Source organism: Dipteris shenzhenensis, chromosome 10, assembly GCF_047967505.1.
Source record: "Dipteris shenzhenensis isolate YYH24624 ecotype China chromosome 10, Dip_SZ_1.0, whole genome shotgun sequence".
Lineage (NCBI taxonomy): Eukaryota > Viridiplantae > Streptophyta > Polypodiopsida > Gleicheniales > Dipteridaceae > Dipteris > Dipteris shenzhenensis.
The window spans coordinates 33173004-33187702 of NC_141605.1; the positions used below are offsets into that span (position 1 = coordinate 33173004).

Below are 14699 nucleotides of genomic sequence, written 5' to 3' on the forward strand. Positions count from 1 at the left end.
TATATTCTTTGATGACTTTAGTGCATGTTCCCAATTTCATCATTGTGTTTGTAAATTCTTTTGTCCACATCCAATCCATTGGGAGAAAGGAGAAATTCCCAATAGGAAACCCTATTATACTACATAGAATTTCCACAATAAGCCAAACACGTTTCTCGATCTCCTTTTTTATCTCTTTTGGTGTATGTTCACTACGTCTCTGTATATGTCAAAGTTGTTGCAAAATCTCTCTTCTCATAGTGACAATAAAGTTCTCTTCTCCATCTTCTAGACTAGTGCCATTTCCTTTGCTATGGGAAAAGAGAAATCTACTTTATTGCACCTTTCTCAATACTACACTGAGTAATTGTGATTTATTTTTCTCTTAGGAGATATTTGATTGAATTATGTGCTAGTGCCCTTTCCTTTGGTATGGGATAAGAGCAATCTACTTTATGAATAATTGGGTTTTTTTTTCTCATAGGAGATATTGGATTGCTACATCATGCTTCACTTGCTTTTGATGTACTCAAAATCATATTTGAAGCTATTTTAGTGTAGAACACAACCATGCTAATTTGACTAATTTCTACTCATGGCATATTGTTAAACTTAAAATTTTGATAAGTGTTCTTACTAAAGGGAGTTGATACCCAAGAATTTATATTATAGGATGAGAAATTAGATTACAATGAGGAGGGCATTCCACACTATGACCATGAAATGACAAATAATGAATGTTTTCTTCTTTCTTAAGTCGTGATTTTTTTTTGTGTTTGGTGTTTTGATGCATAAGTATTTTATTTAGAGCTTTTAATTATAATGGTATGTAAATCTTGAAGTATCAATAGAGTGATTTTGCTTACAATGAATAAATGCATACAAAGGAAGCAATGGCATTGATTTCTTAACACACAATTAGAACTAAGATTAGTTTTACTCTATTAGATTTCACATAAACTCACTTCTTGAGTAGAGATTTTTCTCAAATTTTCACTCTTAGATATATTCTTAACTTTTTCACTCTTAGATACGTTCTGAACTTTTTTCATAGCATGGTATGTGTAGCATTACATATATGGAGAGTAATGTGAGAGGACAAAAAGATCTGGTGATGCTTTATTGAACCACAATCTATTTTTTGTTTTGACTTCACATATTAAGATGTGTATTTTTCATTAAAGCACAAAATGATGTAATGTACTCAATGTTTTCGATCCAATTGTGAAAGAATGTCTTAGGAAGTGTGACAAAATTTAATCATGTTTACTCTCCTACAGTATAATGAGGGAATGACAATTGAGATCACAACCTTATATCTTCAAGGGATTTATTACAAGATATTGACCACTTTTCGACATATGTTTTGTAAGTGTTAAATCATCAGAATACACATTAGTAAAAGCATAAAAAAGAATACATCTATATTGTCATCCATACCCGATGGTAGTTTCAACAAAATAAACATTGGCATATATGTTTAATAATCAACATATATATCGACATTGGTATATATGCCAACAACCAACATATATACCCAATATTATTTGCAACAAAATAAAAGTTAATCAACAATTGACATATATACCGACACGGGTACCAACTTGCACATCATAATTACAAAGTTCAAAAGATAAGCCTTCATTCATTGGAGGGTCTCCAAGCCATCCTTGGATTCAAACTCTCCATCTCATACACACACAACTACATTCATAAAATTAATTATTGTAGCTTATACCATTAAAAAAACTAGAGTCTCTTCTCCATTTGACTGACATTCAAGCTTCAAAAAAGTGTTAGATGCCCTCTAGGTTATGGCCAACACACAAGATGCACCAAGACTTCACTTAGGGGATGCATGTGTGGCTGACTAAGCCTTCTCCATTGATCCAACCTCTCCAACCTACAAGATCCAAGCCAAACAGGTATTCAAGATAACCAAGATACGATGCCTCCTTCCCACTTGCACCCTTCGCATTAGTGAGAAAATAGTGTTTGGGAGACGGTTTCCAGCATCATTGCTTGGAACATCCGGCTTGCCCTCTACAGTTTAATAATGGGAGACCATCGGGTTCCCTCAACAACAAACCTAGTACTTGGCAAGATATCATTTACACCATGCACGCCATTAAGGTGCACCAGACTTCCAGATTTACAACAGCAGCAAATAGGCAAGAGTGTTTTTGCAAGACTTGGCCTTCAAGTGTCTTTCATGTTTAAACTGGGCAAGGTATTCGTTGAATGTATAGACCTTCCCCCCGGTTGTTAGTCCCAATTCCAAAGAATCCCTAAGCAGTGCGCTCGGTTCTTTGGGAACAGATTTTGGTTTTCCGGACAACCAGCTCTCTTTTTTCTCTTTTCCCACAAGCAGCACCGTTCGTATTGTTGCTTTTTATAATTGGTTTGTCAAGCATTGGTAGAAAGTTCTTGTCTAGGAGAAAAAATAAAGATCTCGCATATTCCAACTTAACAAGATGAAAATTTTCACCTTTGTATTAAGTGCTACAATGAAAATATCATTGCCATTGAAGATGCACACTTTAGACTGTTGAGGTTGCGCACTATAACCACAAAGGTCCAAAGAAAAGCACTCATTCATTAAAGGGTCTGCAAGCCATCCTTGGATTCAAACTCTCCATTTCAAACATACACAAGCAAATTCAATAAAAATAATTATTGCAGCTTATACCATAAGAGAAAACTGGAAACATTCATGTTTCGTCTCCGTTGGACTGCATTTAAGCTTCAAAAGAGACCCCCAAAACACATATCCCACGCCCCCACAGAAGAAGGCCTGGACTGGAACAATTCACAGCATTGTTTGTGCAATCACACACTATAGGGAAAGTCCATTGGGAATACATGAAAATATTTGTTGATCAAACGAAGTAATAGGTTATCTGGATTTTGCTTCAGACAGTTAATATCAGTCCTGGAAACATTTAGAGAACTTCAGTTTTTTCTTTTCCTCCTAGCAAAAATAAGGGTGTTATCAAAACCTGCATACTAGAATCTTTGCAGAAGGGACGTGAAAGGCCCTTCCTCAACCTGCAGCTGTCTAAGAGACATTAATTACAATTGGATCAATGAATGGCAGTGCAACATATGATGCTCAACACTTGTGGACAACCAATGCTGGAGAACGTCATACAAAATGCACATTCCAAACAAAGCATTTAGCAGCCTTTCCAATTTCAACTAGGGTGAAAATCAACCAAAACCAAACCAACCAACCCCCCCCCCCTGCAGGACACACAAAAAAAAGTTTGAAAAAACTCACTTACCAATCTAATTTTAAAGAACATGTCACCATCAAGTAAAAACTTGGTATGTCTTTCCTCAGCTGCCTCTGAGATACACCTCTATGCCTTTAACCACAGATCTTTCACCTTAATTTCCATGGTGAAAAAGGGAAGGCAACTCTTGCCACACAGCCCAATCAGGCGGGTAGAACTCTCCCCTTTGCTGCATTTGCATTTAACGATATGCACTTGCAAGATCATAGATATGCTTTCGAAGGAAACTGCCACACATTGGTCCATCTGATAACCCACATCCACACTTTTGTCCAAACAATTTTGTATGCACTTAACAAGGTTGAAGATCCCAAACTCGTAGCTGAAGATCTCTAGATAGTCCCCTTTGACACTACTCATCTAAGCTTGGAGTGTTCAGGATTCCAACGAATAGGGGGTATGGTTTTGAAAAATATTGAAGAGATACACACAAATACATGCTGACATGGGGTTCACAATTTTCTTTCCATAGGGTAGTTCCTCTCATAGCTACTTTAATGCTCAACTTGCATCAACTCCATGCAACGAACACAATGATCTGTAACCTCACTTTTGTGTATCAAGTATACACATGGCTCTGTCTATATATTCCATGTATTACTGATGGTAGCATGTGTTTTTGGAGAAGTTTACTACATCAAGTTGGTACACTTCCAAGAATTTTAGGACCCATGACAATCGTTCAAATAACTTATACACCTAGACATTAAGCATGCTGCCTTCAGACTTCTCCAGCATGGAATATCCACACAAAGACCTATAAAGGCTTGGGGCTCCAGTATCCTAAACATTAACTGTACAAGACATGCCCAGACTCGTTTCCATCTGTAATGACAAAATAAATTACATTCATGCTGACTGCACCTGTGAGAGAGCATATGTTGCTTGGAGATATTCTACAATCTCTGCACTCTCAAACATATTTACTCCAGTATTAGGATCCTCCAAGTATGGCACCTGCAATGCCATCGAGTTCACAGAAACTTGTGTGAATACAACATCAGATCTCTCTCTCTCTCTCTCTCTCTCTCTCTCTCTCTCTCTCTCAGCAGGTCTGTCGTTCACAGCGCCAGTTCCAGTCCGCACAGCACAGCACCAACTCCAGTTCCAGTTCCAGTTCGCCGTTCGCCGTCCAGTTTTCGCTTCAGTTGCTTTGGTCAATTCACTCGTTCCACTGAAACAGTCACAGATCTTGAGCCCCTTTTTTGGTTTTCCCCTGTCCTTTTTTCTCTCACCCTGAGTTTGGGCTGAACACCCCAGCCCAGCTCAGGGGTTAAACAGCCAGGGGAGTTTTGCATTATAGCTCAGACCACTATGGAACAGGGAAAAGTACCAGCCACCACTCTCGCCACTTCAGCTCCAAAAAATAGACTATCCTCTGCTGCGATCACCTCTGCCCCAACACACACCCCCTATGCTTTATGGAAAACGGAGCAAGCTCACAGCTACCTTAGACCCACATGAATACATTTATTTTACAGCAAGAACTCAGAGAGGTCAAGCTTTGCCTTGCCTCTTTGGAGAAAAATTCTTTGACATTAAAATAATGGGAAACAAGAAGTAATACAAGAGGTAATGAAGAAATGCAATGCAGCAGCACCTCCACCATGGCTGGTACCCAGTTCAAGTCCATGAGACAAGAAATCACAGCAGCAGTGGACAATAAAATCAATAAATGGGCCGTGTATGGGGAGGTTAAAGAACAGAAAAGCAGGCTGCCAATACCCAAGGACTGGCATGACGGGAGCATGAAAGAACATATTGATCATGTCAAATAAAAAACCCCACAGATTAAGTGGGACTCTGAAGATATAGATTGTGCTGTCTAAAAAGGTTTCACAAGCACGAGTAGCTATTACCGAGAAGTTGGCAAGCAGCAAGGTTCTCAAGCAAACTAACAAACTGAGGTACCAAGACATGGATCTTCGAGGAGCTCAACCCGACTCAGCTCAAGGCAAAAGCTCCAGAATTTGCTAAGTGAAAGATGCTCAAAAGAAAGGAAAATGGGCTGTTTACAACGATGGGAAGGTATTAATTAAAGGCTTTGACAAAATATGAAGAGGGGAGAGGAGAAGAGTGGAGATGAGGAGAGAGGGCACAGCTAGAGAGCACACCACAAATGACTAACTGTACACTAGATTTAGTTGAAAAAATAGAATATATACAAACCCTTTTAGGGTTAGGGTTAGGGGATCTAACCCTTTCCTTTATAGCACTCTATACGGTTAGTGCTATGCACATATGATCACGTGATGGTGCTATGCACACATGATGTTGAGCGTGAACTCTCAACACCTTCCCTCAAGATCAACATCATGAAGTAGGCCTTCCCTCAAGATGATGATTCTGGGGAATCGAAGAAGGATTGAGCATTACATTCCATCACACCCCTTTAATGGGAATGTCCTTCCTCTGCCTCAAACCAAGAGCTAGTCGGTGTTTCTCGAATAGCTCTTTACCGAGTGGTTTGGTAAAGATGTCTACAACATTCTCTTTGCTATCACAATGCTGCAGTGTGATGTCACCAAGTAACACTCTTTCTCTGATGAAGTGCTCTCTGACATCAATGTGCTTTGTCTTGGAGTAATATACTGGATTTTTTGCCAAGGCTTGAACCGATTGATTATCACAAAAAATATTGTTGTTGGCTTTGACTCATCAAAGTAATCTGTTTCTGACAATAGTCTTCTGAGCCATATAGCCTCACATGCACCTGTAGAGAGTGCTCTATATTCTACTTCAGTCGAAGACAAAGAAACAATTGGCTGTTTGTTTAACAACCATGATATAGCACCTTGACCAAGGAAAAATGCATATCCCTGTGTGGTTCTCATGGTCTCATGATCTCCGGCATAGTCACTATCACAGTATCCATGCAACTGTGGATGACTTCCTCTGTATTCTATCCCAAACTGTCTTGTACCTCTGATGTATCTCAAGACTCTTTTGGCTGCATTCCAATGAGACTGTATTTGCCATAAACTGTGCTAGTGAGCTACTGCATAACAAATATCTGGCCATGTGATTGTCAAATATATAAGAGATCCGATGAGTTGTCTGTAGTATCTGTCATTGAATGTAGGCTTTTCTGAATCTTTAGTAAGTTTCAAACTCTGTTCCATGGGAGTGGCTGCAATCTTGCAATCTGCCATATGAAACTTCTTCAGGAGACTGTCAACATACTTGAGCTGACTCATGAATGTGCTATCTGAATCTCTCTAGAACTCAATTTCAAGACAATAGTGCATAAGTCCAAGATCTTTCATGTAAAACTCCACAGATAAGTCTTATTTTAATTTTCTAATGAAGCTATCCTTGCTTCCTGTCACAATCAGATCATCTACGTACAAAAGTGCAATAGTCATGTCTTCCCCTTGAACTTTGTAGTAGAGAGTATGATCTACATTGGATTTCATGTATCCCAAATCTGCAAAATACTTGTCGATTCTGCTGAACCAACTTTTGGGTACTTGTTTTAAGCCGTAGAGACTTTTCTTAAGATGGCAAACCTTATTCTCCTGTCCTGGTTCAACATAACCTGCTGGTTGTTACATGTAGACTTCCTCGTCTAGATAATCATTGAGAAATGCATTCTTGACATCAAGCTGATACACATTCCATTTGCTGAGTGTTACTAGTGATATCAAGAACCGTATGGAATCCATCTTTGCTACTGGAGCATAAGTCTCATCATAGTCCTGACCATATTGTTGTGCAAATCCTTTTGCAACTAATCTGGCTTTATATCTCTGAATACTTCCATCTTATATCTCTGAATACTTCCATCTGGGTTGTATATACCTAGGTGAATCCAGGAACATTCCCAAGCTCATCCTCTAAAAACAAAACATAGTGCAGTTTCAATCTCATGATAGTCACTCACAAGGTTGAAAACCATAAACTCCATCATGCATAGCAGGGACTAGCAACTATGACATCCCCACCGACGTCATCAGCGTCCAACAGTGGGTGTAGACCAGAGTATAAAAATGTGCTCTCACACATACAAATCCACACACCCACACATACTTGAGCATCCATTTATACAAAGTCTTCGTACTGGGTTTCTGTCGGCACTCCGGAGCTGAAGGGCAGACGCAGCCATGATGAAGGCTAGCACTAAAGGAGAAGGCTAATCAAAAGGTAGTCCAAAATCTCTTCATTCAAGCTACAACTGCTTGTGAAGTCTAAACATTTTCATTTTAGTCTCTCCCCAACGAGCATCTACATCTAAATCTAGCTGATAGGGCAACGCACCATTTAAGATAGAAAGAATTATCACAATACCAACAGGCCGCAACTTGGACGAAAACTTCACAAGGTGAAATTTGCATGTCCACTAATACGGCAGAAGCATATACCTAGGTGAATCCAGGAACATTCCCAAACTCATCCTCTAAAAACAAAACATAGTGCAGTTTCAATCTCATAATAGTCACTCACAAGGTTGAAAACCATAAACTCCATCATGCATAGAAGGGACTAGCAACTATGACATCCCCACCGACGTCATCGGCGCCCAACAGTGGGTGTAGACCATAGTATAAAAATGTGCTCTCACACATACAAATCCACACACCCACACATACTTGAGCATCCATTTATACAAAGTCTTCGTACTGAGTTTCTGTCGGCACTCCGGAGGTGAAGGGCAGACTCAGCCATGATGAAGGCTAGCACTAAAGGAGAAGGCTAATCAAAAGGTAGTCCAAAATCTCTTCATTCAAGCTACAACTGCTAGTGAAGTCTAAACATTTTCATTTTAGTCTCTCCCCAACAAGCATCTACATCTAAATCTAGCTGATAGGGCAACACACCATTTAAGATAGAAAGAATTATCACAATACCAACAGGCCGCAACTTGGACGAAAACTTCACAAGGTGAAATTTGCATGTCCGCTAATACGGCAGAAGCATATACCTAGGTGAATCCAGGAACATTCCCAAACTCATCCTTTAAAAACAAAACATAGTGCAATTTCAATCTCATGATAGTCACTCACAAGGTTGAAAACCATAAACTCCATCATGCATAGCAGGGACTAGCAACTATGACATCCCCACCGACGTCATCAGCGCCCAACAGTGGGTGTAGACCATAGTATAAAAAAGTGCTCTCACACATACAAATCCACACACCCACACATACTTGAGCATCCATTTATACAAAGTCTTCGTACTGAGTTTTTGTCGGCACTCCGGAGGTGAAGGGCAAACTCAGCCATGATGAAGGCTAGCACTAAAGGAGAAGGCTAATCAAAAGGTAGTCCAAAATCTCTTCATTCAAGCTACAACTGCTTGTGAAGTCTAAACATTTTCATTTTAGTCTCTCCCCAACGAGCATCTACATCTAAATCTAGCTGATAGGGCAACGCACCATTTAAGATAGAAAGAATTATCACAATACTAGCAGGCCGCAACTTGGACGAGAACTTCACAAGGTGAAATTTGCATGTCCGCTAATACGGCAGAAGCATATACCTGGAACATTCCCAAACTCATCCTCTAAAAACAAAACATAGTGCAGTTTCAATCTCATGATAGTCACTCACAAGGTTGAAAACCATAAACTCCATCATGCATAGCAGGGACTAGCAACTATGACATCCCCACCGACGTCATCAGCACCCAACAGTGGGTGTAGACCATAGTATAAAAATGTTCTCTCACACATACAAATCCACACACCCACACATAGTTGAGCATCCATTTATACAAAGTCTTCGTACTGAGTTTCTGTCGACACTCCGGAGCTGAAGGGCAGACTCAGCCATGATGAAGGCTAGCACTAAAGGAGAAGGCTAATCAAAAGGTAGTCCAAAATCTCTTCATTCAAGCTACAACTACTTGTGAAGTCTAAACATTTTCATTTTAGTCTCTCCCCAACGAGCATTTGGGTTGTACTTCACTTTGTATACCCATTTGTTTGCTATGGCCTTCTTTCTTGGTGGAAGGTCGCATAATTCCCAAGTGTTATTTTTATACAAAGCATCCATTTCTTCGTTCATAGCAGTTTGCCATTCTGGCTTGTCTACTGCATCTTCGAAGTACACTGGCTCTTCTGTAGCCATGATGGTAGTCATAAGAGCATAGTTGGTGGTTTCCACTTGAATTGCTTTGCCTTTCTGAGCATATGTCAATCTGGCTGGTGGTCTGCTTTCCCTAGTAGACCATCTGAGCTGCTGTGAAACTGCTTGGGGTGTTGCTGGCAATTCTTGCTCTTCTTCATCAATCTGTTATGTAGATGACTGTGAAGTCGATGCTTCTATCTCATGTGCAGGTGAGGTTTTCCATTCTGATTCCTGATCAAAGATTACATCTCTGGAGATAATGACCTTGCGTTTGATGGGATCATACAATTTGTATGCTTTGCTTTCTTCACTGTAGCAAATCATGATGCATTTGCGTGACTTTGCATTCAATTTTCTACGATGATCATCATGTATGTGGGCATATGCTATGCAACCAAATATGCGGAGATGCCCAATGCGTGGCTTGTGTCCAGTGAATGCTTCATAAGGAGTCATACCCTATATCGGTTCGGTAGGAAGCCGATTAAGCAAGTAGTTTGCTGTAGCTATTGCTTCTGCCCAATACTGATTTGGAAGATGCTTTTCACTAAGCATTGCTCTAGCACTGTCTGCTAAAGTCCCATTCTTTCTTTCAGCTCTTGCATTCTGCTGAGGAGTATCCGCACCTATGAATTGTCTTTGAATGCTGAAGACATGTATTCACCTCCTCTATCTGATCTCATGACCTTGATCTTTCTGCCTGTTTGGTTTTCTACCATAGCTTTGAATTCTTGAAATCTCGAAAACACTTCAGATTTCTCTTTCAGAAAGTAGACCCAACAATATCTGCTGTAGTCGTTGATGAAGGTCAAGTAGTAAAGTGAACCATTGATGCTGCGGGTCTGGGCATGACTCCATACATCTGTATGTATCAAATCAAGAATACCTCGTGCACGAGAGGTACTTCTCACAAAGTTGGTTCGCTTTTGTTTGCCGAAGCAGCATACTTCACAAACTTTTCCAAGAAATTGTAGCTTTGGAATCCCAATTGCCATATTCTGATTCCTGAGATCTAACAAGTACTTGAAATTGACATGACCATATCTCTTGTGCCATTTTGCAGATAGTTGCATCTTAGCAGTTGAGCTGACATGGCATGCTTATTTGGTACTATAGCTAGCATTCTGTATAAGCGTCCTTCCTTGACACCTTTTGCTACTAGCTAACATCTTTTGGATTTATCTCTGATAGTGCATTCATCACCGTCTAAGATGACTTTGTAATTGTGTTCCGTCATTTGACCTACTGACAAAAGGTTCTTACTGAGCTTCGGAACATAGAGCACATCTTTTACTAATCCTTTTGTACCAGTGAAATTGTTCATAGGGATAACACCTGTCCCTTGAACTGGATTCGGTGTATTGTCTGCCATGTAGATGACATTTTTCTGTCCTTCTAATGGTTTCATCTCTGTGAACCATTCCTGATGATTTGTCATATGAGATGATGCACCACTGTCGATGTACCAAGCATCCTGTTCCACTTGGTCGACTTAATAGCCGAAATCCTCTTTGGGATTGAAATCAGTGTCTGAATACACTGTGTCAGTCTGATGCAATTTCTCGCTTGCAAGAAACATATTTCCATGTTCATTTGCAAAATGACTATGACTAGAATGTCCACCACGATGATTTCCTCTTTCTCAAGAATTCCCTCTGCTGGATTGACCGCCTTGGTCGTATTGCTTCTTGCGGCAATCTCTTTCATAGTGTCCAAACTTATGACAATAGTTGCACTGGATGTTTGACACATTGACAGATGCATTCCCTCGTCCTTGAAATCTTCCTCGCTTGGAATGATTTCCTCTTTGCTCATTCTGAAGTTACTGAGAATGATGCTAATGCTGATGCTGACTCTGACTTTGATTTTGTTGATGATGACCACTTTTCTTATTTGATCTACCTCTGTCTTTGCCTTTGTCTCTGCTTCTGTCTGAAGCTGTGAATGCCTGATCATTGGAATGACCTTTACGTGCTTGAATGGCCTAAGTCCTGAGTTCTTCACCAAGTAGGACTGACTGAAGTTCTTCTAGTGTTGGAATTTGCCGTTAGATCGCAATACTATGGACTGGATTCTCGTATTCCTCTCCTAGTCCATTTAGGATTACTTGAATCGTTTCTGCGGGGTTCATAGTCTCTCCTGCTACTGCAAGTTGATTGTTGTAGTCTTTTATGCGGAGTACATAAGCATGACCGGTTTCACTGCTGTTGCGGAAACTCTGGTTGATCTGGTTTCTCAGGGTGAGAATCCTGGATGTGTTCTTGGACTCGTAGAGAGCTGCGAACATATCCCATGCTTCTTTTGATGTCTTGACTGTGTTGAGCTGTCCTAGCATGACATCTTGCACATTCTCCTTGAACAGGTGATAGGCATACTTGTCTTTCTTATCCCATTCTGCTTGAGCTCGGGCAATGGCAGGATCTGCTACTGGTGCGAAAACTATTTGTGTAGATGTAGATCCCGTTGCTGGTGCTGTGACAACAGATGAAGTAGAGCTACTAGTGGCTGGATTGTCCAATGGTCTAGGTGTAGACCCATCGACATACTCCCATTTGTCCTGAAGCACAAGAGTGGTCTCCATTCGGTATTTCCATATACCGTAATTGGAGTTGTCTAACTTAGCAGATGCCTCCAGATAGAGGTTGCAAGAAATGTACTCAAAAGTGTCGTGAAAATCTCTATATGAATCAACTGCAAATACATTGTCTATGCCAAGTGAAATCTCTGTACCGTCGGTGAAGATGAGACTGCAGTATATAAAATCTGATCTATATTACAAGGCTTGTGGCAATGATGCCGGGAATAGCCAAGAGGCTTTACAAGGCTGAAATGATGTGCACGATGCCGTGAGATAGCCGAATAAGCTTTACAATGGTGGCATGTGTGTGTGAAATCAAATGCTATCTGCCCACTGAATCAATCTGCAATGCCTCTGAACTCTGAAGTCCACTCACTGAACTGATGAACACAAGGTTTCAGATAATGTAATGATGTGAAACCGTATGTGAGCGTATGGACTGACTCCGAGTAGGTATTAGTCGAGAATTTCGGGCATGGCTTAGATTGGCAACTTAAGAAAATTCAAATGTCCCCTCTATGGCGATCTAGTCTACTCTGATCTAGATCTAAACCAACCGTCGATCGATGAAAGAACAACAAATAATTCCTTTTCTTTTGTTCTTTTTAAGTGCTGGGTCAGATGCGTCGATGTAGAGGCAAATGTGCGTGAAGGAAGTGATTTTGTCGGCGAGGCTCAAATGTTAGTGTAACTTGCGGCGAAATGTGCACGTGATGTGACGAGCGCGTAGAGCACGAAAAAACGAGCGACTTTCCTTTTTGGAGCGCCCTCAAATTCTTCCTGGATCAAGAGATACGACTTGATCTAGGTGGAGGGGCAAAAGGAGTGCAAATGGTGCTCAATGATGATGTGTCACTGTGAGTCACATGCAGTGATGATATGGCACTGTGCTTAGCAGGAGGTGTGCAAGTGAAGCTCTATGCTGAGGTGGCAAGAGTGGTCACAAGAAGTGACTGTAAAGCACTGTATGCCTACAAAGGTCAGTGCTGACTGGACAGCTGAGGTAGCACTACTGAGGTGACACAAATGATGATGTCAACAAGGTGACATGACACTGATGACGTGGCTGATGACGTAGCCAAATGATGTGGCAAAATGACGTGGATTGCTTACGTGGCATTGATGACGTGACAATTGAGCTGATAGGGGTGACGTGGCAATGATGACGTGGCTGCAACCGTGGCAGATGACATGGCACTTGGAGATAAGGTTGCCACGTGGCACACTGGAGACCTAGCCTACGTGCTATCTTATCCTACCACGGCAACCCTTGCTGCCTGAATAGCCAGTGGTCCAATGATCCCCTCTCCACGTACTCGTATAGCAACAACCGATGCGAGACCTCCCAGCAAAATCCGACTAGGCGAACTATGTTGAGATGGCTGGTGCTGTTCTGAGTTGGAGCTCCTTGGAGTCGGCTCGTAGGAGGCAAAGAGCTATTTGCTGAGAAGCCGCTTGAAGCGAGGCAGCTTGTTGGAGTGCCAGGTCAGTTGGAGAGGCCGGTCGTTGTGGAGCAGAAGCGTTGGGTTGGAGTTGGCTAGAAGAGCATAGTGGCAAGGCTACTTGCTAGAGGGCGTTGGAGGCATGAGGCTGGCTTCTGACGGAGCTGTTGGAGGCTATGGCGGCCGATCGTGAGCCTTCGGTGGACTGCCTTAGAGGTGCTAGCAGCTGCTATTGCAGTTCCGTTCGCATGGGCAGCTTTGTTCTGCTAGTCGAGGGAGCTCGCAGAAAGGAGCTGTAGCTAGTTGGAGTACTAGCTGAGTCGAAGTTGTGGCTGAAGCAGAGAACGATCTCACCATTGAAGAGCTAATATTTAGCTAGCAGATAGAAGGCCGTGGGTGCCCGTCTGAAGGCTTGGAGATTGCTGCTATTGTTGGAGTCTTTGCGCGCTCCCTTGTCGCCTGTGATCGTTGAAGCGTATGGAAGACTACTTTTGTCGTTAGAGACTACGAGGCTCGCTGTGGTTGACCGTCGTTGAAGGCTCACAAGCTGCAGTTGTTGTATTGGGAGAGGTCTTTGCTACGCCGTTTGCTGTCACCCATGGAGAGCTTGGAGCGCTGCACGAAGGAGGTGAAGAATAGAGCCTGTTGTTGACGTTGCCAGCTGTGGAGAGCCAGGAATCGAGTCGGTGGCCTTGTGAAGAACTCTATGTATCTCTCTCTCTCTCAAACAAGAGATCTCACAGCGGAAATCTCTCAACGGAAGAGATGTATCTCATATCTCTCTTTCTCTCGATGAACTAAGAATTCCTCTCAAATGGACGGAAATTTCTCCCAATGGACGGAAATCTTTCATCAACGGAATGAAAGATAGAAACCTCTCAATCTCTCAATCTCTCTCGGTCTCACAAGAAGGATGGCGCCTCAACGGAAGGCAGAACCATGCTCTAATACCATGACAAAATATGAAGAGGGGAGAGGAGAAGAGTGGAGATGAGGAGAGAGGGCACAGCTAGAGAGCACACCACAAATAACTAATTGTACACTAGACTTAGTTGAAAAAATAGAATATATACAAACCTTTTTAGGGTTAAGGTTAGGGGATCTAACCCTTTCCTTTATAGCACTCTATAAGGTTAGTGCTATGCACATATGATCACGTGATGGTGCTATGCACACATGATCACATGATGTTGAGCGTGAACTCTCAACAGGCTTTACTACTTAGGAGGATAGGAGGACTATGTCATTTGTGTACAATAGTATCTGGATCATCATGTCGACTAGCAACAATCCCTCATCTCCTAGGCAGTCAACATCTCCTCAATGAAGAGCC

The 14699-nt window shown here is 41.6% G+C and overlaps 1 protein-coding gene across 6 annotated transcripts in view; it reads right to left on the minus strand.

Annotated features, from left to right (window-relative positions):
* Nucleotides 1-2748: 2748 nt before the first annotated feature.
* The window catches only part of LOC147897717 (Thioredoxin family protein), a 134701-nt gene continuing 122750 nt past the window's right edge, over nt 2749-14699 (minus strand). Inside the window, exons 12-13 of one of the 6 annotated variants that reach the window (XM_087379961.1) lie at nt 4140-4232; nt 2749-2950 (exon numbers count right to left, since the gene is read on the minus strand). In XM_087379961.1, the coding sequence (XP_087236087.1) occupies nt 2906-2950; nt 4140-4232 (138 nt within the window). In that variant the 3' untranslated portion in view covers nt 2749-2905. Of the gene's footprint in view, nt 3038-3263; nt 4233-14699 lie in introns of all 6 variants that reach the window. The other 5 variants (XR_015541630.1, XM_087379963.1, XR_015541631.1 and 2 more) reach the window with 5 other exon arrangements.